Genomic DNA, 26,762 nt, shown 5'->3' with positions numbered 1-26,762 from the left:
TGCCCATTGCCCCTTGTCCTGTCGCTGGGCACCACTGCAAAGAGTCTGGCCCCATCCTCCTGACCCCCACCCTGCAGATATTTAGAGGCATTTCGAAGGTCCCCTCTGAGCCTTCTCTTCTCCAGGCTGAACAAGCCCAGCTCCCTCAGCCTCTCCTCGCAGGAGAGATGCTCCAGTCCCCTCCTCATCCTCGCAGCCCTCCGCTGGACTCTCTCCAGCAGCTCCTGCAAGAGCTGGAAATTCCGCTAAAACGTGGAAAACAACCCGCACAAATTTCCTTACGGGGAGGGAGTTCGAGCGCCGACCCGGCCTCCCCGCAGGGCGCTGGAGGCCGCGCAGCCCGGGCTCGCCTCCCGCCTCCGCCATTCCGCGCCTCGGCAGGGCCCCCCCCGGACTACACTTCCCAGTCGCCCCCGCGCCGCGGGTAGGCGGGCGGTGGGCGGGCGCGGCGCGGAGCCTGCCGGGAGTTGTAGTCTCGGCGGGGCGGCGGGCGGGAGGACTGCAGGTCCCGGCGTGCCCCGCGGGCGCTGAGGGGGCGGGCGGGCGGTCCGTGAGGGAGCCGGAGGCAGCGGCGATGTCGGTGCAGGTGGCGGCCCCCGCCGTGGAGCTGAAGGAGCTGAGCGGCCCCATGGAGAAAGCGGCGGGGCCGGCGTGCGAGCCGGTGACCGCTCACCCTCCCGCGGCCCCCTGCCCGCTGCCGGCAGCGGAGCGTGAGGCGGCCCCGGCGTCCTCCTCCTCCTCCTGCGGCGGAGGCGAGCGGCCTCCCCTCAGCGGCTGCCCCGGGCTCTCCGCCGCCGCCAAGGTCCCTCAGGCTTCGGCCATGAAGAGGAGCGACCCGCATCACCCTCAGCACCGGCACCGCGACGGGGAAGGCGGCGGGGGAGCCGCGGCCGAGGCCCTCGTCAGCCCCGACGGCACCGTCACCGAGGCGCCGCGCACCGTCAAGAAGGTACCGGGGGGGGGGGGGCGAGCACCCACCCGCGGACGTGGGGACCCCCCCCACGGGACATCACACCCAACCCCACCGGGGACGGGGAACGGGCCGGGGCTTGGGGAGACGCCGGTGTCTCCCCTCCGGGCAGGGACCGGCCCGGCGTGGGGCTCCCCGGTGGGGGGGGGTCCTGTGTGCCCGTGGAGCTGCTCCCGTGTGGCCGTGGGGCTCCTCCCGGGGGGCTTCTCGCGTGTGTCCATGGGGCTGCTCCCGTGGCCATGGGACTTCTTCTGTGGGGCTCTTCCCGTGGGGCTGCTCCCATGGCCATGGGACTTCTCCCGTGGGGCTTTTCCCGTGTGCCCGTGGGGCTGCCCCCGTGGCCATGGGACTCCTTCTCTGGGGTTGCTCCCGTGGCCGTGGGGCTGCTCCTGTGTGCCTGTGGGGCTCCCCCCATGTGCCTGCTCCCCCTGTGGCTGTGGGACCCTTCCCGTGGCCGTGGGGCTCCACCTGCGTCCACATTTTGGGGCCACGCTCCGCCAGGACATGGGGTCCCATCCACTCCTTGTGTCCCCCCGCGCCTCTGCCCCGTGGGTAAGCACGCAAACAGCGTGGCTGTGTCCACGGACGTGTGTGACCGGCGTGGTCCGGCCCTGGGTGTCCGTGGCGGCCGTACACGTGCCCGATGATGTGCCTGCCTCGGAGGGTGCGAGCTTGCTTACGCGCTCGTGTCCCCTGAGGAGCGTGGGCACACGCCGGGGGTGTGCGCACCCCAGTCCCGCACACCCGCGTGTGTTTGGGGTGTTCGTGGGTAACGCCTGTCCCAGGTACGTGAGCTCCCGGGTGTGTGTGAGTTCACGTCGGGTTTGCGTCCCTGGGGTTATCAGCTGGCTCGGAAGTACGGATATGCACCGGATCAAAACGCGCGGGGAGGTGCCTGTCCCGTTGATACGGGAGGGATAACCGGGTGTACGTGGCGTGCGCGCTGGGTGTACGCCCTTGCACGCGCCCCGGGGTGCCCCCGTCGCAGCACTTCCCCGTCGAGGTGTGGGGACGCGCACGCCGGGAACATGCGGACCGTGGTCCCCCAGCGAGTGCGTGCCGGGCGTGCGCCGATGGACGTGGCAGGTAGGCACGGGCTGCTCGCGCCGTGCCGGTCCTGTGTGCCCGAGCACGCCTGGGTGTGCGACGCCCACACCTACGTAACCTCGAGACACGTACATTGGTTAGGTGTATATCCCCCCGAGCTATGTATGGACATATCACAGAATCACAGAATGGTGGGGGTTGGAAGGGACCTCTGGGGGTCACCCAGCCCAACCCCCTGCCCAAGCAGGGTCACCCAGAGCAGGGGGCACAGCACCGCGTCCAGGCGGGGCTGGAATATCTCCAGAGAAGGAGACTCCCCAGCCTCCCTGGGCAGCCTGGGCCAGGGCTCCGTCACCCTCAGAGGGAAGAAGTTCTTCCTCGGGTTCAGCTGGAGCTTCCTCTGCTTCAGTTTGTGCCCGTTGCCCCTTGTCCTGTCGCTGGGCACCACTGGAAAGAGTCTGGCCCCGGCCTCCTGACCCCCACCCTGCAGATATTTAGAGGCATTTCGAAGGTCCCCTCGCAGCCTTCTCTTCTCCAGGCTGAACAAGCCCAGCTCCCTCAGCCTCTCCTCGCAGGAGAGGTGCTCCAGTCCCCTCCTCATCCTCGCAGCCCTAATGTACACCTGTAGCTGGTTATGCGTGTGTTTGCAACCGCTTTTGTACTTACACGTGAATACGCAGGCGCAGCCGTAGCTACACATCTACTTGTACGTATGTGAACCCACGTGTGCGGAGGTGAGTACACAGAGGTGGGTGTGCACGCTTACTGGTGTGTATACAAACACGTGTGTAGATGTCTGTACGCTGTAGCTGCCTGCGTGACACGTGCCTTTGCGTGCAGGGGAGGTATTCCTGCGTGTTTATGTGGTTAGAGACCTACAGGGATGCAAACGGGTGCACAGACGGGGTTTCTGTCAGCGCCACGCACGCGTACAGGTGTGTCTGCAGCTGCACAAACGCTGACGGAGGTGGGTACCTACACGTTAAGGCACACCTGCTCTCCTTAGGTGCCTACACACGGGTCTGAGCTGTTCACGTAGATACCTACACGCCGTATCCGTGTCCCTCAGGTGGCTGCACCCATGGACGTAGTTACTCCCCATAAGGGATGTCTGTGTGTACTCTCCTATAGATAGAGCCTTCTATAGATACACGTGGCCCCTTCCATGTGTGGCTGTAGAGAAATGTGTGTTTTCCGCAGAGATTCCCGAGTTGTGGGTGCCTGGCACCCTCCCCTTCAGCAAGTTCAGGAGAAGGAGTTCTGCCCAAGAACCTTTTGGGGAATGTAGGGGAAGAAGCGTACCTGTCGTAAGGGGAACCTCCCTGCTCATGAGACTTTGGGGTGAAGACTTCAGCTACGTAGTGCTGGACTTCCACCCTCTGTCGTTGTCGCTCTCATCTTTCCTCCTCCTTCAGAAGGCCCAGGATGAGGGAGTTTGCCTCCGTAACTGTGATCTCCTGTGTGACCTCCCTGAAATTGGAGTCTCTCCTAGAGACCCTGCGGGAAGGAGCACATCCCTGTAAGGCAAGGTCTGCCCAGGAAGAGAGTTGGGACCAAGGCCTCTTTCGTCCCTGTAGAAAGCCCTGCTGGGGGGGTTCAGTTCCTCAGCAGAGGACATTTTTCTGTTAAGATTGCATCTTCCATCCTCAGTGCCTGGAGCCCTGTCTATCCTAATCCCACCTCGCTATTTTTAGAGACCCTCGGGGTATCCGTATTTTTCCTGAAGCACATTTAATACTTCTAAACTCCTGCCTTATTCCTCTTTTTTTTTTTTTTTTTGTTGTTGTTAAACAACAAAAAGGATTTCTCCTTGCACCCCGCTGCTGAGGAAGAACTTCTTCCCTCTGAGGGTGACGGAGCCCTGGCCCAGGCTGCCCAGAGGGGCTGTGGAGTCTCCTTCTCTGGAGATATTCCAGCCCCGGCTGGACGCGGTGCTGTGGCCCCTGCTCTGGGTGACCCTGTTTCAGCAGGGGGGTTGGGCTGGGTGACCCACGGAGGTCCCTGCCAACCCCGACCATTCTGTGATTCTGTGAAGTCCAGCTCCCATCTGGCGAGAGGAGCGCGGGGTCAGACGACGCTTTCGCTTCGTAATTCTGGGAGGGAAGGGGCCTGTTGATGGTGGGTGACGGGGTCGTTGTCTGAAACGGCGTGAAAGATCCGCACCGCTCTCCCTGGACGCTCCTCGTAGCAGCGGAGGGTGCCAGGTTTTCAGGAGCAACCCGGGTGCGGGAGGAAGAGCCAGCAAGCGCGGAGCGGCAGCGCTCCCCAGCCGGCTCCCTGCGCTTTGGGCGAGGAGTTTGTTTGGGAGCTGACAATCTGGCTGGTTGCTAAAGGAAGCGCGATGTGTTGATGGAGGGTGGCTGCGAGGACAGCCTGTTCCTTCTCTTTCTCCCCCCCCTCCCCGTGCTGTTGCTTTCCAGTGACTTCGCCGCGCGCGTTCCGGAGGCTCGGCGGGTTGTTAGGCGTTTCGTTTGCCGGGTTTACAAATCCAGAGTCCTTTCCGCCGTTGCTGAGGAAGTCGTGGTATTGAAATAAAACACCGGATTCGGTAGCTGTAAAATTGTTCCCAGTCCTGTGACTGAAAAATTGGGCACGCGGAGCTGAAGCATCTGTCGAAAGAAGGCTTGGTAACGAAAATAAGTCGAAAAGAAGCAGATAAATTTCTTAGTCAAATGCAATAGAACTTTGCTTTAGTACCTGAAGTAAAAGTCTATTTAAAAGGTGTCAGCAAGATCACACCAAATTCGTAGTCAGACCAAAGAAGCTGTAGTTCTTCCAGTGTTTGCTGGGCAAAAAACCTGTCTAGATTTTCTTGACTGGCTTATGTATCAAAAGCACTGTTTTCTGTTTTTTTTTCCCCTTTCCTTGAAATTTTAATGTGTATTAAGTAGTGTGTGAGCTAATGTTCATTTCGTAGTTCTGACACAAGCACACAGTAAATAGCCGTGACTCTTCTTTCCTCTAATGTCCCCCTCATTTTAAAACTGTTTTTGTGTTGGTTTAGCATTTTACTTACGCCTGTCTACCTTTAGATGGGCTAATTAATATTTTACCTGGATAGAGTGGGGCCAGTGCACGTGCCCGGATTGGCGGTGTTAACAACTGTGCAAGCTTGTATTTTTATTTATTTAGGCGGTTGTTTCATTTTGTTGTCCTGTTACAGCTGATGCGTAGTCCTGATTCTGCAGTCTTGCACACCTGCTTGTGCGAGGAACGGTGGCTCTCCCGCAAACCCAGAGGGCAAAGTCGAGTCCACCGGGCTTGTCTTCATGGTTCCCATCAGATAGAGGTGAAGATCTCTGTAATCACGTTTTTTCTTATCTTTGGATTCTTGCTGTAGATCCGCGCTCGCAAGAAACGGCTGGAAGACCTCGTTTCTGAGATGACATTGGACTTGACTTTTACAGCTAGCTCTGACCCGTGGATGTGGCTGTGGGCTTTACGGGCGTCTGCACAGGTAGATTTAGCCGACCCCTGCTTGCCTGGCGCTGCTTCGGAGCCGGCTGCCTCTGAGGAGGGCTGGTGAGTGGGTCCTCGACCTGTGCCTGATGGCCTGAGCTTCAGGGCTGGTCCAGATCTTCTCCTGCCTCTGACGGCGTGTCCTCACCCTCTCCCTTTCCCCTCCTGCCAGCTCCTCATGTGGCTCCAAGATGAGGCAGTTCAGAAAGCTCAAACCGCTTGAAGTTGGGTTACTTTTCTGTTGGCGTGATTCCTTCCAGTGAGGAGCTACTGGAGAGAGTCCAGCGGAGGGCTGCAAAGATGGTGAGGGGACTGGAGCATCTCTCCTGCGAGGAGAGGCTGAGGGAGCTGGGCTTGTTCAGCCTGGAGAAGAGAAGGCTGAGAGGGGACCTTCGAAATGCCTCTAAATATCTGCAGGGTGGGGGTCAGGAGGACGGGGCCAGACTCTTTGCAGTGGTGCCCAGCGCCAGGACAAGGGGCAATGGGCACAAACTGAAGCAGAGGAAGCTCCAGCTGAACATGAGGAAGAACTTCTTCCCTCTGAGGGTGCCGGAGCCCTGGCCCAGGCTGCCCAGGGAGGCTGTGGAGTCTCCTTCTCTGGAGATATTCCAGCCCCGGCTGGACGCAGTGCTGTGCAGCCTGCTGTGGGTGACCCTGCTTGGGCAGGGGGTGGGACTGGGTGATCCCCGGGGATCCTTTCCAACCCCTGCCCATGCTGGGATTCTGTGGGGTCAAGGACGAGCAGTGATGCGAGCAGGCTGGTGGGCATGGAGGGCTGGAGAGGCTCCCCAGCAGCGGCTGGACGCTGAGCGGGCTTGGCCGCAGTGCGAGTCCCTGCGACGGGGAGCTGGCTGCGGTGACTGCTGTCCTGCTGTCCCCGCTCCCGGCGCCAGGCGAGCTGTGGGGCTGGGTAACAGGTTCAGGTGTCCTGGGATAAACTTATCCATGGATGTGAGTCAAGGCCCTGAGTCACATGAATTGTTGATGGTTTTAGATTTGAACACAGAATGGTGTTTTGATGATTAGATAATCGCTTGTTGGCTTTGCCGGGCTTGGTCACTTACGTTTTGTGTTATTTCTTAGGGCATTCCTGGATAAAAGTGGTCAAAAGTCACCAAACTTCTGGAAATGTTGTCGTTAGTTTGCACAGGGTGGGAGCTAGTAAGGCATTGTAATTAAGCCTCCCAAACTGATTAGCCGTGTGACCTTAGCCTTGTCACGATAACTCTGTGCCCCTCTTTAGCCGCGAGAAGAACATGCACTGCTTGGTTTGACGATTCCTAGCTGCTTGGCGAGTAAAGCTTAGTAAATGCTTGTACACCATACTGGGAAGTTTAAACAGAATCACAGAATGGTGGGGTTGGAAGGGACCCCTGGGGATCCCCCAGTCCAACCCCCTGCCGAAGCAGGGTCACCCAGAGCAGGGGGCACAGCACCGCGTCCAGCCGGGGCTGGAATATCTCCAGAGAAGGAGAATCCACAGCCTCCCTGGGCAGCCTGTTCCAGTGCTCCGTCACCCTCAGAGGGAAGAAGTTCTTCCTCATGTTCAGACGGAACTTCCTGTGCCTCAGTTTGTGCCCATTGCCCCTTGTCCTGTCACTGGGCACCACTGAAAAGAGCTTGGCCCCATCCTCCTGACACCCACCCTGCAGATATTTGTAAGCATTTATAAGGTCCCCTCTCAGCCTTCTCTTCTCCAGGCTGAACAAGCCCAGCTCCCTCAGCCTCTCCTCACAGGAGAGAAATGACAGCAGTTATGTAGCTGTGAAGTTTTATATTAAGCATATATCAATTTACAAAACAAAAGGTTATTTTTTTAAATTTTTTTTTGTCCCAGCCACTCGGTACTGAAAGCACAGCTTACTCCCTGAATTCCCAGCTGTGTTCTTTTGCTCCTCAGCATCTGTAAAATGGAGGTTTTGGGATGGGGGAGGGATTGATTTGCTGTTTTCTTGGTGCTGTTGATTCGTTTAGCGGGCTAGAGCCGAGCACAGCTCGCTTTCCCAGAGCTACGCCGCCTCTGCAGTGCCAGTGGCCGTGGCTTTTGTCTGCGGGCGCAGCAGAAAAAGCAGGGTGGAGAGGTACACAGTAGCGAGGTGCGCGTCCCGGCGTCGTGTCCCTGCTTGAGTATAACCTTTCTCACACTCCTCCTCGCTGTAAAATCATTTGGCGGAGCGATTACATCAAAATAAATGCCTGGTGCTCACCAGACTGGCACATCACCTGACTGGTGAGCTGCGGAGGGAGGTTTTCTGCCGCCGCGACTGGAAATGACTCTCCTGTGCCTTGTCTAAATGATGGTTCTGACCTTGACTCCCAGCAGGTTTTGCTGCCTACGATGAATTGCAGCTCTCCCCGTGTAAAGGTGTGCAAATTCCTTGCGATGTTCCCACGTCGTTTTTGGGGGCAGAGGGGTTTTTTTGGCAGATGCGCGCTCCGCTAAGGATTCCTTCCTGCTCGTGCGTTGGCTTCATGTTTTCTCAGTTGCATTCTAACCCCCAGGTGATCCCTTATGCTAGGTAATAAATGTTTCCCCTGAGGCTGAATTCCCGAGCGCTGCTCTTAATGAGTGTGGTTTGCGTGCTATTTAGTAAAATCTTGTCATTGGAGGCCGTATTCTTTTATTACGTGCAGTACTCGCGGGCCCGTCCCCCTGCGAACGCGTGCGGTTTGATTTTAGAAGGTGCCTGCGTGCGGCTGCTTGGGACTGTGTACGAAGATCAATACGTCAACCTCTGGCATGGAGGCTGGGGAACAGAAGAGAAGAGAAAAGAAGATTGGGGGGGAAGAAGTGATAGAAAAATGATGGCACTGAATGGGAGTAGGTGGCAGAGTGGAAAGCGTAAGGACGTGGAAATGGGAGGCTGGGGTGTGGTGCAGGGCGCCTCAGACCTGGTACTGAATGGCGGACTTGCGTCTTGCCAGGCCGTGGCACCGCAGCTCTGTCTGTTTCTGGGGTAAAAAAAGGTGTTGAAGCACGCAGTGATCTTTGTGTTTGTATCTTTGCTGGAGGGGCAGAAACCCAGTGTTTGAATTTACAAGCAATTACAAGCGTGGTCTTAGCTTTGGCCCTGATTTGACGCCTGGAAGATGAGCCAGGTAAAGCAATTATGACTTTCAGAGCCATGTTTGACCTTTTAGGTTTTCTTTTTAACTCACACAGAATCCCAGAATGTTCGGGGTTGGAAGGGACCTTGGGATCATCTAGTCCAACCCCCCTGCCGAAGCAGGGTCACCCAGAGCAGGCTGCACAGCACCGCGTCCAGGCGGGTCTGGAATATCTCCAGAGAACTCGGTCTAGTGAATTGTAGAACAACGCGATGATTTAACTCATCGAGGAGGAGATGGAGGTAAAACTGAGCAGAGAGAAAGGAGCTGGGTAGCTCAGATGTAACAGGCAGGTTTCTCCATGTGACTGAGGGACCTGCAGCATTGGTTGGATTTGAAGAATACTGAGCATGGAAAGAATTGCTCTGAATGTTCTGTAGAGCTGCTGCAGTGACAGGGTACAAAATTAGCCAGTAGATTTTCTGCTTTGTTATTTATTTTCTTCCTCAATTTTGCAGATTCAAGCCAGAGGTCCGAGAGCAGAACCTCAGTCACGTGAAGGAAACATCCTCCTTGATGTACGATGGCTGACGTCCTGCTAAATTCCGATGTAGAGAGATGGGCTATTACAAGTTGCAAAATCTGAACGATGAATGGGAGAGAGACGGCCTGAGAAACAAGGTCCAGCCTCTAAATGAGAACACTGGAGGCTGCTTGCTTTAAGTCCCAGCAAAACTGTTCGGTTTTGCTTCAAATGAGCAACAAAGTGACTAGGAGGAAAAGGGATAAGGATAAAATAAGCTTTGAATGTGTCTTGCACAAAGTCCTCTGTGCTCAGGTTTGCAGTTAGAAGCGTGTGCGGCAAAATAATCCCACTGAAACAGGCTGGAGAGTTGGGCAGAGAGGAACCTGATGAGGTTCAACCAGGGCAAGGGCAGGGTCCTGCCCCTGGGGAGGAACAACCCCAGGCACCAGTACAGGCTGGGGCTGAGCTGCTGGAGAGCAGCTCTGTGGAGAGGGACCTGGGTGTGCTGAGGGACGACAGGGTGACCAGGAGCCAGCAGCGTGCCCTGGGTGCCAAGAAGGCCGATGGGATCCTGGGGTGCATCACGAGGAGTGTGGGCAGCAGGGCGAGGGAGGTTCTCCTCCCCCTCTGCTCTGCCCTGGGGAGGCCCCATCTGCAGTGCTGTGTCCAGTTCTGGGCTCCCCAGTTCAAGAAAGATGAGGAGCTACTGGAGAGAGTCCAGTGGAGGGCTGTGAGGATGATGAGGGGACTGGGGCACCTCTCCTACAAGGAGAGGCTGAGGGAGCTGGGCTTGTTCAGCCTGGAGAAGAGAAGGCTGAGAGGGGACCTTCGAAATGCCTCTAAATATCTGCAGGGTGGGGGTCAGGAGGACGGGGCCAGACTCTTTGCAGTGGTGCCCAGCGACAGGACAAGGGGCAACAGGCACAAACTGAAGCAGAGGAAGCTCCAGCTGAAGCCGAGGAAGAACTTCTTCCCTCTGAGGGTGACGGAGCCCTGGCCCAGGCTGCCCAGGGAGGTTGTGGAGTCTCCTTCTCTGGAGATATTCCAGCCCCGGCTGGACGCGGTGCTGTGCAGCCTGCTCTGGGTGACCCTGCTTGGGCAGGGGGTTGGACTGGGGGATCCCCAGGGGTCCCTTCCAACCCCGACCATTCTGGGATTCTGTGAAATGCCTCCATTTCAGCCGAGAGAAGCCACAATGAAGTTAATTTCTTCCTTTGTCGGATGGCTACCGATGTCAGTTCGGGGTCTCTCTTGGCAGAACATTTGTAAATGCAGGGAGCGAGGTGGGGAGTCTGACAGCCGGGCTGCCCGAGGAGCAGTCGCCGTCGGCCACCGGTGCAGGCTGGGCACAGACCTCCTCCCTGCAAGCAGAAAGGGAAAAAGTCTTCGGGTTTTCAGTTGCAACAGCAGTCCAGTCTTCTGTTAGAAGCAGTCTTCTGGAGATTCAGGTGAAATATTGCAGCGAGGTAAAAAGGAGCAAAGGTTTAATAAATTCTGTTGACTCGTTTTTATTGTGCGGCTGTGGAGGAGCCGCGTGGTGCCCGCTCGCGGGTGTGTCGCAGTCAGCTGAGAGAGGCCAAGGCGGTTCTGGAAACCTTAAATTCAGTGCATTGTGCTGGATTCAGCGGAGGACTCTGGGCTTTCAGCTTAATCTGAAAGGGGAGAAGTCAGCAGGGGAGAAAAGAAGAGTGAGGAACATGAAATAATAGTTCTTCAGGGGGCTTTGAGGTCTAAGATTTAAAAAAAATCTAGTTTTTTTTCTTGGAGAACACTTCTCAACTGACCATCTTCCCTGCTTATGGCCTCGAAGCAGCAAGTTGCTGCCGTGCTCGTGCCCGCTAGCTGTGTGCTGAATGCCTTTAGAAAACTTTCCTTTTTTTCCCTAGTTATATTTTGGGGAGGCCAATGTTATCGAAGTATGGCGGCTTGGCATTTTTTTTGCATCAAAAATTGTGCAGCTCGCGGGAGTTCAGCCTCGTGGACAGAGCTGTTGATGAACTGCCGGCTTCCGAACGAAACTCTGGAACCGCGTGGCTTTGGTAGGTGCGGCTCGTCTGATCCGTGCGTCCCCCGAAATGCCACTCGTAGGCTGGAGAATGCGGAGATTGGTCGGGAGTTGTTACTTCTTATTCTGCAAAAGAGTGCGTGAAGCTGGGTAAATTGGCATCGTGATTTACGGTGCCTCTCCCGAAGAATGAGCTTTCCCACAGTTTGGGCTGTGGAGAGAAGCTTTAACTGGTTTGTAATTTATTACAGTGTTGTTATCGGAAAATACGTGTATAATTATATAAATATGTCTTGAAATATTTTTTATTTTTATTATAGTAGAAACATGCAGAGATGTCTCCGGTGAAATGATTGTTAAAGAGAGCGGAGGCCTTCGTGTGGCTTTCCCGAAGACTCGGTGACCAGCAGAGCAGTTCCCTGAAGTGGCTGACGTTTGCAGGGACTTTTCCGAGAATCGAATGGCGTGGTCGCGCTTGTGTTCTCTCTGTGTCCGAGATGGAAGGCGTTTCTGCAAATGCGACGCCGGAGCGCGCTAGAATAACCAAGGATGGGTGCAAGCCTAGCATTAACGTTCCTCTGCGCCCTCGAAAAGCTCTCTGTGGTGCCGGAACGCTGTGTGAAGTATTGCCCTGCTTCTGCAAGGTAGCACCGCTTCATCTCAGGTTTGCAGCTGGGGTATTGATGCCTGGAGATGAAGAGCACTTGTCAATATGTTTGGGGTTTCCACTGTGAAGTGGAGAAGATCTGACTTTTTTCCCCCAGATGTCTCCTGTCATTATGAAATAGCACTCACCACCTCGAGTGCTGTGCTCAGCTTTGGGCCCCTCACTCCCAGCAGGACCTGGAGGGGCTGGAGCGTGTCCAGAGAAGGGCAGCCAGGCTGGGGAGGGGGCTGCAGAACAAGTCCCCTGAGGAGCAGCTGAGGGAGCTGGGGCTGCTCAGGCTGGAGAAGAGGAGGCTGAGGGGAGACCTTCTCGCTCTCTGCAGCTCCCTGACAGGAGGGGGCAGGGAGCGGGGGTTGGGCTCTGCTCCCCAGGACCCAGCGACAGGACGAGAGGCGATGGCCTCAGGCTGCGTCAGGGGAGGTTCAGGTTGGAGATTGGGGAAATTTCTTTGCTGAGAGAGTGGTCAGGGGTTGGGCCAGGCTGCCCAGGGCAGTGGGGGAGTCCCCATCCCTGGAGGGGTTCAGACACCGTGTGGCTGTGGCACTTGGGGACAGGGTTTAGCAGGCATGGGGGGGTTGGGGTGACGGTTGGACTTCGTGATCTTGGAGGTCTTTTCCAACCTTAATGATTCTGTGGCTCCATCACCGAAGCGTAGTTCCCACCGACTTCAGTTGGAGCTATGAGTGCTCAGCGCTTCACTGAATTCTGGATCGCAAGCCACGAAATAAATGATGAGCTTACAGTTACTGGCCAGATGCAGAAGGTTGGGTGAGGATGCCTTGCCTAGCGCTGCTGAAGGCGTGCCTGGACACGAGCGGGCAGAGCCGCGTTCGCTCAGCGCACGCCGAGTTGGGCAGATGTGAGTCACTTTGTGTCTGTTCTCTTCGGGAGGCGTCAGCTTCTGCGCCGGAGCTGGCTGCTGTCCATCCGGCTTCAGCTCCAATCTGGCTGCGCCTGCCTGCGTAGACTTGCCCGTCGCTGCTTTGGGAAAGAAAAATACAGAACTTCATTGTGTGGGGCAGCATTTAACAGCCTAACCAAAACCCCGTGTTCTTCTTGAAGTCTCCTGCCTCCTCCTCTGTGCACTTTGCAGCTTCCCAATGGGGGGAAGCAAAGTATCGGCGAAGTCCAACCCTGAAACCGCGTTCTGTCCCCCGATGGAGACAGAATCACAGAACGTTAGGGGTTGGAAGGGACCTCCGTGGGTCACCCAGTCCAACCCTCCTGACGAAGCAGGGTCACCCAGAGCAGGCTGCACAGGACCTTGTCCAGGCGGGGCTGGAATATCTCCAGAGAAGGAGACTCCACAGCCTCCCTGGGCAGCCTGGGCTAGGGCTCCATCACCCTCAGAGGGAAGAAGTTCTTCCTCGGGTTCAGCTGGAGCTTCCTCTGCTCCAGTTTGTGCCCGTTGCCCCTTGTCCTGTCGCTGGGCACCACTGCAAAGAGCTTGGCCCCGTCCTCCTGACCCCCACCCTGCAGATATTTAGAGGCATTTATAAGGTCCCCTCTCAGCCTTCACTTCTCCAGGCTGAACAAGCCCAGCTCCCTCAGCCTCTCCTCATAGGAGAGATGCTCCAGTCCCCTCACCATCCTCGTAGCCCTCCGCTGGACTCTCTCCAGTAGCTCCTCATCTTTCTTGAACTGGGGAGCCCAGCACTGGACACAGCACTGCAGATGGGGCCTCACTACAGGTTCTCCTGCAAGCCGTAGTCTGCCTGCGCTTGCTTGCGGCGTGTGCGACTTCAGGCTGACCGAACAACCTCACTTCTGGGATTCTTTATTTCTGGTCAGCTTCCCAGCCGTAATGCTCTTCTGATGGCCTTTTTAGCAGTTTGCTGCGTGAACTGTTCGAGCGCTGCTGCGTGCTGACCTTGCTTGAAATCGCAGGGGTGGCAATGTTGGAACTCCAGGTATTTTTTTTTCTTGTGTCAGAGTCTGAATTAGGCAGCCAGTTGCATTTTTCATGAATGTCAGAAAGAAGAGGAAAGTCGGTTGAAAAATTAGTTAGCTGCTCAGAACTGCTGAACCACTCTATTTCAAATTTTATTCCAAACCCGAGTATTTAAAAATAGAAGAAGTACGAACGTGCCTTCAGCAGGCAGCTGGGAAGCTTTGCTTGTTATTTACTTCGCGGAGGTGAAGCGATCGACATTTAATCCCGAAGTTACACGAGCAAAACCAGGGAATGGGTTGTTCCCATAAAAATGACTCAAGGAGCAATTTAGGAAAACGCCTGACTGCAGCTCATGCTGGTGTCTGTTCCCAGCGAGCTTTCCTTCCAGCTGCCCAAAAGCTTGCTGCCTGAGGTTTGGTGCTCTCCCCGTGACTTCAGTGTTTGTGGAGGTGGGGAAATCTGCGTGGAGCCTTTTCGGTGTCGGCCGAGAGCACTTTTGTTGTCTGCAGAATGCGCCAAGACGTGTTTGATGTGGATTTTTTTTTTAATAAAAAAACCAACCTTCTACATTCTGGGGTGACAGATCCCTGCCAGAATTTCCAGCGTTTCACATCGACCGGTTAGGTATTAATTGAAATTAATTAACACTGCAGGCTTGGGGAGCAGTGGCTGGAGAGCTGCCCGGGGGAAAAGGCCCTGGGGGTGCTGGTCAGCAGCCGGCTGGACAGGAGCCAGCAGGGTGCCCAGGTGGCCAAGAAGGCCAACGGCAGCCTGGCTTGGGTCAGCAATGGGGTGGGCAGCGGGAGCAGGGCAGGGATCGGGCCCCTTTGGGCCCCTCGCTCCCAGCAGGACATGGAGGGGCTGGAGCGTGGCCAGAGAAGGGCAGCCAGGCTGGGGAGGGGGCTGGAGAACAAGTCCCCTGAGGAGCGGCTGAGGGAGCTGGGGCTGTTCAGGCTGGAGAAGAGGAGGCTGAGGGGAGACCTTCTCGCTCTCTGCAGCTCCCTGACAGGAGGGGGCAGGGAGGGGGGGTTGGGCTCTGCTCCCCAGGACCCAGCGACAGGACGAGAGGCGATGGCCTCAAGCTGCGTCAGGGGAGGTTCAGGTTGGAGATTGGGGAAATTTCTTTGCTGAGAGAGTGGTCAGGGGTTGGGCCAGGCTGCCCAGGGCGGTGGGGGAGTCCCCATCCCTGGAGGGGTTCAGACACCGTGTGGCTGTGGCACTTGGGGACAGGGTTTAGCAGGCATGGGGGGGTTGGGGTGACGGTTGGACTGGGTGATCTTAGAGGTCTTTTCCATCCTATGACACAGAAATGTCTTTCTGTAATACTCAACTGCTGTAATTCTGCTCTCCGCTGGCAATGAATCCCTCTTCAGTCTCGCTATCTGCTGTTAGTGTGTGAGATTTCAGGAACTGATAATAAAATCCATTTTGTTTCCAAGTAATGTAAAAAGTGCTTGATTCTTTTCAAGATTTGAGTTGGGTGCATCAAGTACTATTACTTTTCTGTGCTTTTAGCAAGTACGTTAAGGCTGATACTTGGCTTCCCGTGGTGGAAGATGCGACAGAAATGTAAATGTTGGCGTGCTCCCTTCGCTCGTTCAGCTTCCCCTTGGCTGCTTGGGAGGCGGTGGTGGCTTGTAGAGGTGGTGAACTGTGGTAAAGGCCGGAAAGCAGGGAGTAATATTTCAGAGATATTGAGTGTGCTGATGATTTTTGTAATTTTATTTTTATTTTGGGCTGCGATCAGCCGCTTGGCAAGCTCAGGCAAACGGCGTGAGAAGCCGCGAGCAGACCGCTGGTGACCCGTGGCTTGATTTCGTGCCCTGCGCGCTGCCAGGTGGCTGCGCACGCTGGGGAGGGGAGAAGTCCGCAGGGCTTGGTGACATTTGCCGTGACCCTTTGGAGGACGCGTCTTCTGCGAGGCCGCTTTGGAAAATCGAGACGCCCGGCGGCGATACGTCGCGCTGCCGTGGTTGAAACCCGCTGGGAGCGGGGAAGAGGGTCAGGCTGGTCCAGGAGGCGAGCTTGGCTGGGGTCTGGGTCTGGGCGCCTGTTTTTCTGTCCGTAAGGCAGTCTGCTCGCTACGTGAAGTTAAGCCTGGACTCCAGCCTGCCCTGCAGCCTGCAGACCCGTTAGGAGTGGGTTATCTTTTGAATCACGCTGACCTGAAAATCAAGTAAATCTCAAGACGTGGTCATAGTTGGTGTCAGATCCCGTGTTTTGTCATTTCTCTGCGCATTAAAAGATGCTGAATTCTTTAAATCTGAAAGGGGGTAAAGATATCAAGAAGCAACCGTTCCTTGTGGGTTTGTCTTTTGTTTTTAAACTGTCACGTTACTTTTTAATGTGTAATTTTAAGATTTTTTTTTTTTTTTTTAAAGCAGGGGCTAAATCATTCTTGGAACTTGAGAGTGACCCTAGTTTGGTCTCCTTTTGAAAGCGGTAGGAGGAAAAGGATTACTTGCCTTCGAGGAGGGCAGAGTGAGTACTTCTATTTGACCTTGGTAGGTGAATGTAACTTTTCGGTTCCTTGAAGTAATGCTGGTGGCAATGGCTCTTTGGGTAGCAGAGATTACAAAGGTGCTGCCTGAGTGCACTCTGCCTGTCCTCCCTGCCAGCCTGTGTCCGGGTTTCACCCGTCCCTCTGAAGGGAAGAGCATCGGAGAGCGTTTGGAGAGGCCATCTGTGCAGTAAAAGCCACTCCAGGCTTTCCACTTAGCTACCAGTTACTGTGTCCTTACCTGATTTTTGACAAATATCAGCTTGTTCCATTACTCACCTCTCGGAATTGTGCCGCAAAGGTCGCTCTCCTGATGGCTTACGCAAGGGCTCTCTGTAACTGCACGAGTTCTCTCGTCTCCACTGCACCAAGGACTTGCCTGTATCCTCGGGGCTCTTCACAGTCTCCTGCTCTCCTCTCCTTGGGAATTCAATGTCCCAATGTCATCCTTGAGGCCAGCCCCCACCAGACGCTTGCTAGCATAGAAATGGCTTGTTTGGAACCGCATCTTCTTTGTTAGCTTTGGGCTTTGAAGGAGGCTGGCGCGATCATCTGCAAAGATGCCGTTTATCCTTCTTCAGGTTCTTCTCTGGGTGCCAGCAGAAGCCTGACGATGGCTGGGTGCTGAGGTGGTAGCACCCGTCATCGCAAGGGCAGCTGGAAGCTGTGTTAGCGTGCAGCTTGGTCTGCTGTCACACTCAACCGCCCCGTTGTCATCCTTGTTCTGATACAGGGGCAGAAAACTGCAGGAGGGGGAGCACGGAGGCCGAAGGCCTTGGCTTGGAGAGGAGCGGCTGGACGCTGCGGCTGATGTCCTGGTCTGGGCAGAGGCGGAGGGTTTGGTGGGAGGGCCCGCAGTGCGGAGCTGTTCGTGTCAGAACGCGGCTCCCCAGGACTGGAACATCACCTCGTGCTGTCTCTTTCCCCGTTTCCTCTGGGAGCTTTTCTCCAGCAGTTTTCCTTATCTAGAGCTGTGGTCTTCTGGGCTCGGGGCTGCTGGGGAGGCCAAACGCGCAACGCTTTCTTGTCGTAGAGCAGTGACTTGATTTCAGTATCCCAGCTCTCGCATCCTTCCAAATGGGTTTCCTTTTTCTGTGTTTGGATCAAAAGTCACCACAACTTACCTGCCGGAGCTAGAAGTGATTTTGTACGCGGCAAGAAATGGAAGCTTCCTAGCTATCGAGTAACAAAGCGTGCCAGAGCTCTGGAGGAATATTAGCGATTTCCTCTGCTTCTGCGTTATTAGTACTGCTGCGATCTATTCCTTGTGCTCTGATGGGTGCTGAGATCTAACCTGCTGCCACGGAGACTGATGACAGGAGAGCTGCAGCTTGGAACGAAGCTATTTTAGACTGCAGCATTTCAAATGCTGCTGGTGAGGATTGCTGAAATATCTACAGTCTTACATGGAAAAATCTTATTTCAAGCTTAAGTAGAGGCGTCGGGGGAGTGGTTTTGTTACCACCTGGGCTTTCCTGACAGAATTATTATTTCCTAACATACACGTGAATTTTAGCTGGTGGAGGAAAGAACTCTGGAGAGGAGAATAACCGAGCAACAAAATAAATAGTGGAAGAAGTGCTCTAATACCAGACTCTCCCCGATTTCTGTTGTCTGACTTTGTAATGCATTTAAATAATGCATAGATGAGCGCGATACAAGCAGAATAAATTAGGCTTCAATATGAGAACTGTGGGAGGGGAAGCTGATTAAACTCCTGTCCTGCCTCACCGGGTGACCTCCCCAGTGCTGCTGGTGTTCACAGCTCCCGTCAGATCAGTGGTACCTGCGTATTCTAGAAGCACTTTCTGATTTCTTCTTTGCAGTTTGCTTGCTGAAGGCGTCGTGTTCCACGTGGCAGACGTTGCCAGCTCTTCGGTTCTCACCTCCGGGCTTCGTTTCTCAAACGAGAAGGTGTTTCGGTCAGTCTTCTTGATCCGTGCGATTCATCCTTAGCCACGGGAGCTGGAAGCGGTTGTAGGAAATGGGATTTTTGAGGGACGCTGTGAAGCGGGTGGTCATTTTGAAAGCCTCCGTTGTTTGCTGTGCAGGGATGCAGTTGAAGCAGTGGAGGCCGGTAACTAGTGGTGTCCCCCAGGGGTCAGTACTCGGCCCAGGCTTGTTCCTCTTCTTCATCAATGACCTGGATGAAGAGTTAGAGTGTGCCCTCAGCAGGTTTGCTGATGATACAAAACTGGGAGGTGTGGTAGATACGCCAGAAGGCTGTGCTGATATTCAGCAAGACCTGGACAGGCTGGAGAGTTGGGCAGAGAGGAACCTGATGAGGTTCAACAAGGGCAAGGGCAGGGTCCTGCACCTGGGGAGGAACAACCCCAGGCACCAGCACAGGCTGGGGCTGAGCTGCTGGAGAGCAGCTCTGCGGAGAGGGACTGGGAGTGCTGGGGGACGACAGGGTGACCAGGAGCCAGCAGCGTGCCCTGGGTGCCAAGAAGGCCGATGGGATCCTAGGGTGCATCACGAGGAGTGTGGGCAGCAGGACGAGGGAGGTTCTCCTCCCCCTCTGCTCTGCCCTGGGGAGGCCCCATCTGCAGTGCTGGGTCCAGTGCTGGGCTCCCCAGTTCAAGAAAGATGAGGAGCTACTGGAGAGAGTCCAGCACAGGGCTGCGAGGATGAGGAGGGGACTGGAGCATCTCTCCTACGAGGAGAGGCTGAGGGAGCTGGGCTTGTTCAGCCTGGAGAAGAGAAGGCTGTGAGGGGACCTTGGAAATGCCTCTAAATATCTGCAGGGTGGGGGTCAGGAGGACGGGGCCAGACTCTTTGCAGTGGTGCCCAGCGCCAGGACAAGGGGCAACGGGCACAAACTGAAGCAGAGGAAGCTCCAGCTGAACCTGAGGAAGAACTTCTTCCCTCTGAGGGTGACGGAGCCCTGGCCCAGGCTGCCCAGAGGGGCTGGGGAGTCTCCTTCTCTGGAGATATTCAAGACCCGCCTGGACGCGGTGCTGTGCAGCCTGCTCTGGGTGACCCTGCTTGGGCAGGGGGTGGGACTGGGGGATCCCCAGAGGTCCCTGCCAACCCTGACCATTCTGTGATTCTGTGAACTCTGTCTCCAAGGGTTCCCAGGCTGAAGTCAGTTAGGACCGCGCTGGTAATTTCTCAGGAGCTGAGGACGGGGCATACGGCTTCCGTACCTACCTCATCCCTAATGGGATGGTGCAAACAGCCAAAAAATTTCTCTTTCTGCTGCCCCTTTTGAAGCTAATGCAGGATTGTGTGTGACCTGGCAGAAAGCAGTCTGCAGGGTAGAGCACTGAAGGTCAGGGTTTGCTGCTCCTTGTTTTGTCTTTGGGAAGAAGGCTGGGCTTGGGACGCTTAAGGTTGGGAAAGAGAAATGTGACGTCGTCTGCGCTTTCCCAGGATAAGGAATGGCGCTGTGTCCTGTTGTATCTAGGAAAGGGTCTGTGCTGACTGAAATACTGTAGGTCCAGGAGAAGTTCTGGTGAGCAAAGGTTATTAGGGAGAAAGAAATTAAGATGAAAATGTTTTGTATTTTAATAGGGAGAAAAATTATATTTGGCTTTATAAATGATTGCTAGATGGGTGCCTGTGGAAGACCTCCGTCTTGAGTAGTCCTGCTTTCAGAATTCCTGGAGGGAGAATCATAGAATCATAGGTTGGAAAAGACCTCTCAGATCATCCAGTGCAACCATCCACCCAAGACCATCATGCCTGCTAAACCATGTCCCCAAGTGCCACATCCCCATGGTTTTTGAACCCCTCCAGGGATGGGGACTCCCCTACTGCCCTGGGCAGCCTGGTCCAGTGCCTGACCACTTTTTGAGTGAAGAATTTTTCCTGATATCCAATCTAAAGGAGGATCCAGACCGGCTGTGTTTGGTGGGAAGACTTCCACCCTGATGTGTGGGGTGTCTAACTTGTCCTCTGCCGAGATGTTTGAGTCCGAATTTCTACTTTTACAGAGCTGAAGCCCAAAAGGAAGGCTGGAATAGCTTGCAGGGAGTTTCTTTGTGCAGGCTAAGGTCAGCCATGCTTACTGCGGCGGTGTTTGAATTACAGGGATGTTTTCCACCCAGCTTTGCCAGTCGTGCTGTGGGCAGTGGTCAAAGAAGAACCCTAGGTCTGAAACCTCTTGCTGCAGCTCATGTACTTGTAGGTCAAACTTTCCATGTCTGATACTCCAGGTTTGCCACGTTGTTTTATTCTCCCAATAACTAGGAGTAACTCTATAGGCACCTTTGACTTGATACAATGCCACTGTACTTTCTTTATTCTTCTTTTATAAGTCAGGAGGACCGTGTTTGACTAAACAAAAGAGTATTTAATTTTGGTTCTGCTCTGGCTTGGGCTCATCCATAGCTTCCACGTGGGTAAGAACGACAAGCGTTTGCTGGAGACCAAGACAGAAGAAGTGCTTCCCTGAACAAAGCAGTTTTGTGGGTTGTTTCTTTTTTTTTTTCCTTTTTTCTTCCTTTTGCGTCAACATCCTGTGCAATAATCCAGGCTTTTAAGTTGGTTTAAATTGGGTTATTCAGTGCTAATGTTATGCAAGATTCCTGATTAGTGGTGTGGAGTTGGGAGTTGCGAGACTACTCGGAGCGATGCTGGAATTAAAGTAACCGTGGCAACCATTATAATTAAAATAGGCTTCCTCGGGAAGCGGGGCGCGTGTGTCCGTGTGGACGCGTTCGCTGCATTCATTCCCGTTGTGTAAAGTGCTTGGTGCCCCGGCACTCGGGGTGACCGTGCCGGTCTCTGAGTGCGTCTTTTGTGAGCCTCTCGCCTCGCCAGCCCGCTCTCGTCTGCCGCTTTTTCTCTGAAAAGCAAAAAAACTGTTAGCTCCCTGCAAATCCGGCTACGAGGATGATGAGGGGACTGGAACATCTCCCCTACGAGGAGAGGTTGAGGGAACTGGGCTTGTTCAGCCTGAAGAAGAGAAGGCTGAGAGGGGACCTTAGAAATGCTTACAAATATCTGAAGGGTGGGGGTCAGGAGGATGGGGCCAAGCTCTTTTCAGTGGTGCCCAGCGACAGGACAAGGGGCAATGGGCACAAACGGAAGCAGAGGAAGCTCCACCTGAACCCGAGGAAGAACTTCTTCCTTCTGAGGGTGACGGAGCCCTGGAACAGGCTGCCCAGGGAGGCTGTGGAGTCTCCTTCTCTGGAGATATTCAAGACCCGCCTGGACAAGGTCCTGTGCAGCCTGCTGTGGGTGACCCTGCTTTGGCAGGAGGGTTGGACTAGATGACCCACAGAGGTCCCTTCCAACCCCTACTATTCTGTGATTCTGTGATTCTTGTGTGTCTCTTTCTGTGGTGTTTTAGCTCCTGGGTGCGGATGCCGCCGGAGTGCAGAGCTCGGCGTGTACCAAATCGCTCGAGTTTTCTGAGTGGTCGTGGCGACGCGTACGTGGGTTTACGGCGGTGGGCGCAGCCAACTCTTGCCTTGCTTACTGGTAACTTTAGGTTGGGCAGGGAATCAGTCCCTGTAATTCAGGCTAATTATCCCGACTTCTGGCTCTTGTAAAAATACCAAATGAACAGCGCGGTTCGGTGCCGTCATTTTGATGGGTTTGGCAGTGGCTGCTCCGTGTGTTCATACCCCTGGCAGGCAGGGGAGCGGCACGGGGGAGAAACGGTGGAGAAATCCGTGAATGTCCAAGCTGGGGTAAAAAGCTAGTCGTCGTGTGAATCTTCTGGAAAACCTTGGGGTGCTGAACAGTTGTAGTGCTGTGCTGCGCCTGCAAAATCCAAAGCTTTTTTCCTATTTTCTTTAACCTGTTGTTTATGCACAGCTTGTGTTATTTTTAAGTGAAGAATCACCCAGAGATTAATCTTAAAGCGTTCAGCAGTGCCTGTTTGATTTGCTCATTCTTTCTTTTCTGTATTGACCAATATTGCTCGCTGGTGACTCCCAGTTAGTTTTTAAATGTTTTTCCGCTTGTGGAACAGCTGCTTCGCTCGGCTGCCTGAAGCCGATGGTCTTCAAACAGATAAACTGCGTCTTGGTCAACATCTGGAGGAAAGGAAGGAAGGGAGAGAAGGAGAGGAGGGGAAAAAGAGGATTTTTTTTTTTCTTGCTTGCCGCCCTTCACCGTTCACTGTCTCAGGGATATTGGCTTGCGCTTCTGTGACTCTCCAGGTGTTGAGTAGGACAGGAGTATTTTCGAGATTCCCTCTGCAGGCCTTTGAAGGAGATGTTGCACACCACATCTGAAAACAGAATCACAGAATCACAGAATGGTCGGGGTTGGAAGGGACCCCTGGGGATCACCCAGCCCAACCCCCTGCCCAAGCAGGGTCACCCAGAGCAGGCTGCACAGCACCGCGGCCAGGCGGGGCTGGAATATCTCCAGAGAAGGAGACTCCACAACCTCCCTGGGCAGCCTGGGCCAGGGCTCCGTCACCCTCAGAGGGAAGAAGTTCTTCCTCGGGTTCAGCTGGAGCTTCCTCGGCTTCAGTTTGCGCCCGCTGCCCCTTGTCCTGTCGCTGGGCACCACTGGAAAGAGTCTGGCCCCGTCCTCCTGACCCCCACCCTGCAGATATTTAGAGGCATTTCAAAGGTCCCCTCTCAGCCTTCTCTTCTCCAGGCTGAACAAGCCCAGCTCCCTCAGCCTCTCCTCGCAGGAGAGATGCTCCAGTCCCCTCCTCATCCTCTCAGCCCTCCGCTGGACGCTCTCCAGTAGCTCCTCATCTTTCTTGAACTGGGGAGCCCAGCACTGGACACGCCGGCTCTGGCCGTACTACGAACACAAGGAGACAGGACCTCGTCATGCGCAGGCTCAGGTACTTCTACTGGAAACCGATGGCCGTAAAGATACCAGAAGAACATAGAACGGAGCCTTGGGCGCCGGGAAGTGCTTTACACACAAAGTTTATTTTGTAAATATCTTTCCAACAGACTGTAGCCCATGATGTTTAAGCTGGATTCGGTCCAAACTGATACAGCAGTAGGAGTGAAGAAAAAAGGAGGGGAAAAAAAAAATCTAAACTAGTTTCACGTCTCGCTTGAAATTCTTATGTTAGATCGCCGTTGCTCGAGACGTCCCGAAAAGCCATCTGTGTCGTGCCGTGGTCGCTGCTGGGTTGTGTGGAGGGACAAGGCAGCTGCATCGGCAGGGAAGAGGAGGGAGGCTGGAATGGGTCTCTGGGGAGCCTTCAGCCAGGAGAACGATTCTGAACTGAAAAGTAATAAAGGAAGGAGGGGTGTTTGGTAGATGGATGCGTCTGTATGGTTGCGGTCTGCTTTGTTACCGATATCAAGAGCAGCGTTACGCGTGTAGCGGGTGCCAGAACTGCTCGGCTGCAGGGGAAGCAAGTGGAAGAAAAGAAGGTTATCAGGAGTAGTCAGCATGGATTCACCAAGGGGAAATCATGCCTGACCAATCTGATAGCTTTCTACGATGACATGACTGGCTGGGTAGACGAAGGGAGAGCCGTGGATGTTATCTACCTTGACTTCAGCAAGGCTTTCGACACAGTCTCCCATGATATCCTCCTAGGGAAGCTGAGGAAGTGTGGGCTGGATGAGTGGTCGGTGAAGTGGATAGAGAACTGGCTGAATGGCAGAGCTCAGAGGGTTGTCATCAGCGGCGCTGAGTCTAGTTGGAGGCTGGTGACAAGTGGTGTCCCTCATGGGTCAGTACTGGGCCCAGTCTTGTTTAACTTCTTCATCAACGACCTGGATGAAGAGTTAGAGTGTACCCTCAGCAAGTTTGCTGATGACACAAAACTGGGAGGTGTGGTAGATACACCAGCAGGCTGTGCTGCCATTCAGTGTGACCTGGATAGGCTGGAAAGCTGGGCAGAGAGGAACCTGATGAGGTTCAACAAGGGCAAGTGCAGGGTCCTGCACCTGGGGAGGAACAACCTCATGCACCAGTACAGGCTTGGGGTGGACCTGCTGGAGAGCAGCTCTGCGGAGAGGGACCTGGGTGTCCTGGTGGACGACAGGTTAACCATGAGCCAGCAGTGTGCCCTGGCTGCCAAGAAAGCCAATGGGATCCTGGGGTGCATCAAGAAGAGTGTGGCCAGCAGGACAAGGGAGGTTCTCCTTTCCCTCTACACTGCCCTGGTGAGGCCTCATCTGGAGTGCCGTGTCCAGTTAAGGGCTCCCCAGTTCAAGAAAGATGAAGAGCTACTGGAGAGAGCCCAGCGGAGGGCTACAAGGATGGTGAGGGGACTGGAGCATCTCCCCTACGAGGAGAGGCTGAGGGAGCTGGGCTTGTTCAGCCTGAAGAAGAGAAGGCTGCGAGGGGACCTTATAAATGCCTACAAATATCTGAAGGGTGGGGGTCAGGAGGATGGGGCCAAGCTCTTTTCAGTGGTGCCCAGTGACAGGACAAGGGGCAACGGGCACAAACTGAAGCAGAGGAAGCTCCAGCTGAACATGAGGAAGAACTTCTTCCCTCTGAGGGTGACGGAGCCCTGGCCCAGGCTGCCCAGGGAGGTTGTGGAGTCTCCTTCTCTGGAGATATTCAAGACCCGCCTGGACAAGGTCCTGTGCAGCCTGCTCTGGGTGACCCTGCTTGGGCAGGGGGGTTGGACTAGATGACCCACAGAGGTCCCTTCCAACCCCTACTATTCAGTGATTCTGTGATTCTGTGAAGCTCTGGTTGAAGTAGAGCAGCCTTTTATTAATGGCATTTCTCGCGTGATGTGCTGCCATCTTCATGTGCCACCTTTGGCTTTTTGCCACCTGCGTGACCGCTGGTGAAGAAATTCCGCTGTAACAGGGCGTGAGGTTGTATCTGAAGCTATGGTGTGTCTCGACGGCGCTGAAGATCTGCGGTAGCGCAGGGAGCCTTCGGGAGGGAGCTGGGTGGCCGTCATGCAGGAAAACAAGAAACATTTTCCCTTAAAGCCGGTCTGCGTGGAACGCAGACAAGAGAAGCAGCTGAAGAGGTAAGTGCATCCTTCACCCGGCGGCGTGAACAAAGAGAGGAGCGGATGAGTGGGTGCCAAATGGGGCTTTCTAGATGGAGACAAAGCCCGAAGCTTTGGTCTCGGAAGGTTGTGTGCCTGCTCATCTGGTTTTGAAAACTGTTTCTGTGGTTACTGAACAAACAAGATCAGACAAAGGCGGTGCGTGTACGAGGAGCCCAGAAGGCTTTTCGGTGGTTAGCCTGTGCGGATGTAGGCTGGAGAAGAGCTGCCTGACTGCAGATTAGGGCTTGCACACGGGTTTAGAGACCTCTGGGTACCTTCAGGTGGCCCAAACAGCAGCAGAAGGGCTGGGAAGCAGAAGTTGCTTTCTGGCCCCAGGGGAAAAGAAAAAAAAGGCCGAGAGAAGCAAACCAGAATCGTTGGCCGCTGTGACGGGAAAGGGAGCTGCTCAGGACCCTTCGTTCCTCATCCCCAGCAGGCGCAGACGGGCTGAACTGTCGGTTCCTCATGGAAGGAGGCTTTCACAAAAACACTTCAGCTGCCGTTTTCCTGGCTCGTTCTTGAGCCTCCAACGCAGCACTGAAAGCTTTTTGTTTCTGGGTTGCACAGCTGACTTGTGAAACGCTGTGCAAGAAAAGTTTTGCTGTGGTCCGTACTTCGCTCTGGGTTAAGACTCGATGTGCAAGCAGAGGGTCTCGCCTAAATGGCAGAGAAAAAAAAAATAAGGGATGTAATCTCCCATTGCTCAGGATGGAAACCTGCTGCTAATCCATGGGGTAGGATGAGGCTTTCAGAAATGGGGAAGAGAGGAAGAGAAAAATCTTCACATGGCTCTCTGAACTTGGCTGTCTTGGGGTTTTAAGATGACCTTGGGCAAACTGCTTTAGGTGTCTGCACCTTACGCTTATTTAGAAAACGTAACAATACCAATTACCTCTTACAAGCAGATCCGAGGGTGGATGAATGTTCATCACGTGCTCTGGGCTGAGTTTGTAACGTGCTGTCGGAAGACCATTTGCAGTTACAAGACTGATGAAATAATAATCGACCTGATGCTTCGGGGGAGTCTGGCGTCTCCCCGGGACTCCTTGTGCCTTTCCAGCTCCGTCTCCTGAAACACTTCTGTCTCTCTGCTGAATTATTCCACGCTCCAGATTGCTTCCTGCCTGTTCTTACTTCTCCTGGACGCCGGCCAGCCGACCTGCTGGTTCTCACACCCATGCTCTTCCACCGTCCCATCTAAACCCCGGTCCAGCGCGGTCTCTGGGACTCGTTTCCGGATATCCAAAGAGTTCAAGGGAAGGGTGAATGCATCCGGAGAGGATAGGGAGGAGCATGTGGGTGTGGAGAGAGTTTGCTCTCGGCTGCGCCGTGCTCATGCTGTTCCAGGATATGTTGTGAGCTTTGAAAAGGGAACAGCCCCCCAAATGAAAAAGGGTTTGGTCAGTTCTAAACCAGTTACTTTTTTTTTTTTTTTAAATTGGTGGTGACTCAAACATCGATAAAAGTATTTGACATAAAACGCCAACTCTGAAGTTCTGAAATTTATTCCTTACAAATGTAATTTTTGTGGGACTCTCTTAAAGTGGCATCGGTTTCTTTGCCACAGTGCATGGTCTCAGAAGTACCTTGTGCAGTACACAGCTTTGCTGGCCGGGTGGAAGAATTATTTTGGGTTTCGTGCCCTTTGCCGATTACGGGAAGGTGGACCCCAGACGCCGTCCGCGGGAGGCTTTGGGGTTAGGAAGCCAGTTATCTGGCCACCGCAGTAAAGATGCTGCTGGGC

The 26,762-nt window shown here is 54.5% G+C and overlaps 1 protein-coding gene across 2 annotated transcripts in view; it reads left to right on the top strand.

Moving 5' to 3' along the window:
* Positions 1 to 535: 535 nt before the first annotated feature.
* AHCYL2 (adenosylhomocysteinase like 2) overlaps positions 536 to 26,762 on the top strand; it is a 131,712-nt gene continuing 105,485 nt past the window's right edge. For both annotated transcript variants that reach the window (XR_012764705.1, XM_075427793.1), the window contains exon 1: positions 536 to 949. Coding sequence is in view for 1 of the 2 variants with exons in the window: in XM_075427793.1 (XP_075283908.1) it covers positions 575 to 949 (375 nt within the window). In the remaining variant the exon portion in view is untranslated. The remainder of the gene's footprint in view (positions 950 to 26,762) is intronic.

The sequence above is a fragment of the Opisthocomus hoazin genome, chromosome 8 (genome assembly GCF_030867145.1).
Source record: "Opisthocomus hoazin isolate bOpiHoa1 chromosome 8, bOpiHoa1.hap1, whole genome shotgun sequence".
Taxonomy (NCBI): domain Eukaryota; kingdom Metazoa; phylum Chordata; class Aves; order Opisthocomiformes; family Opisthocomidae; genus Opisthocomus; species Opisthocomus hoazin.
This window is presented reverse-complemented; position numbering and strand designations above follow the sequence as displayed.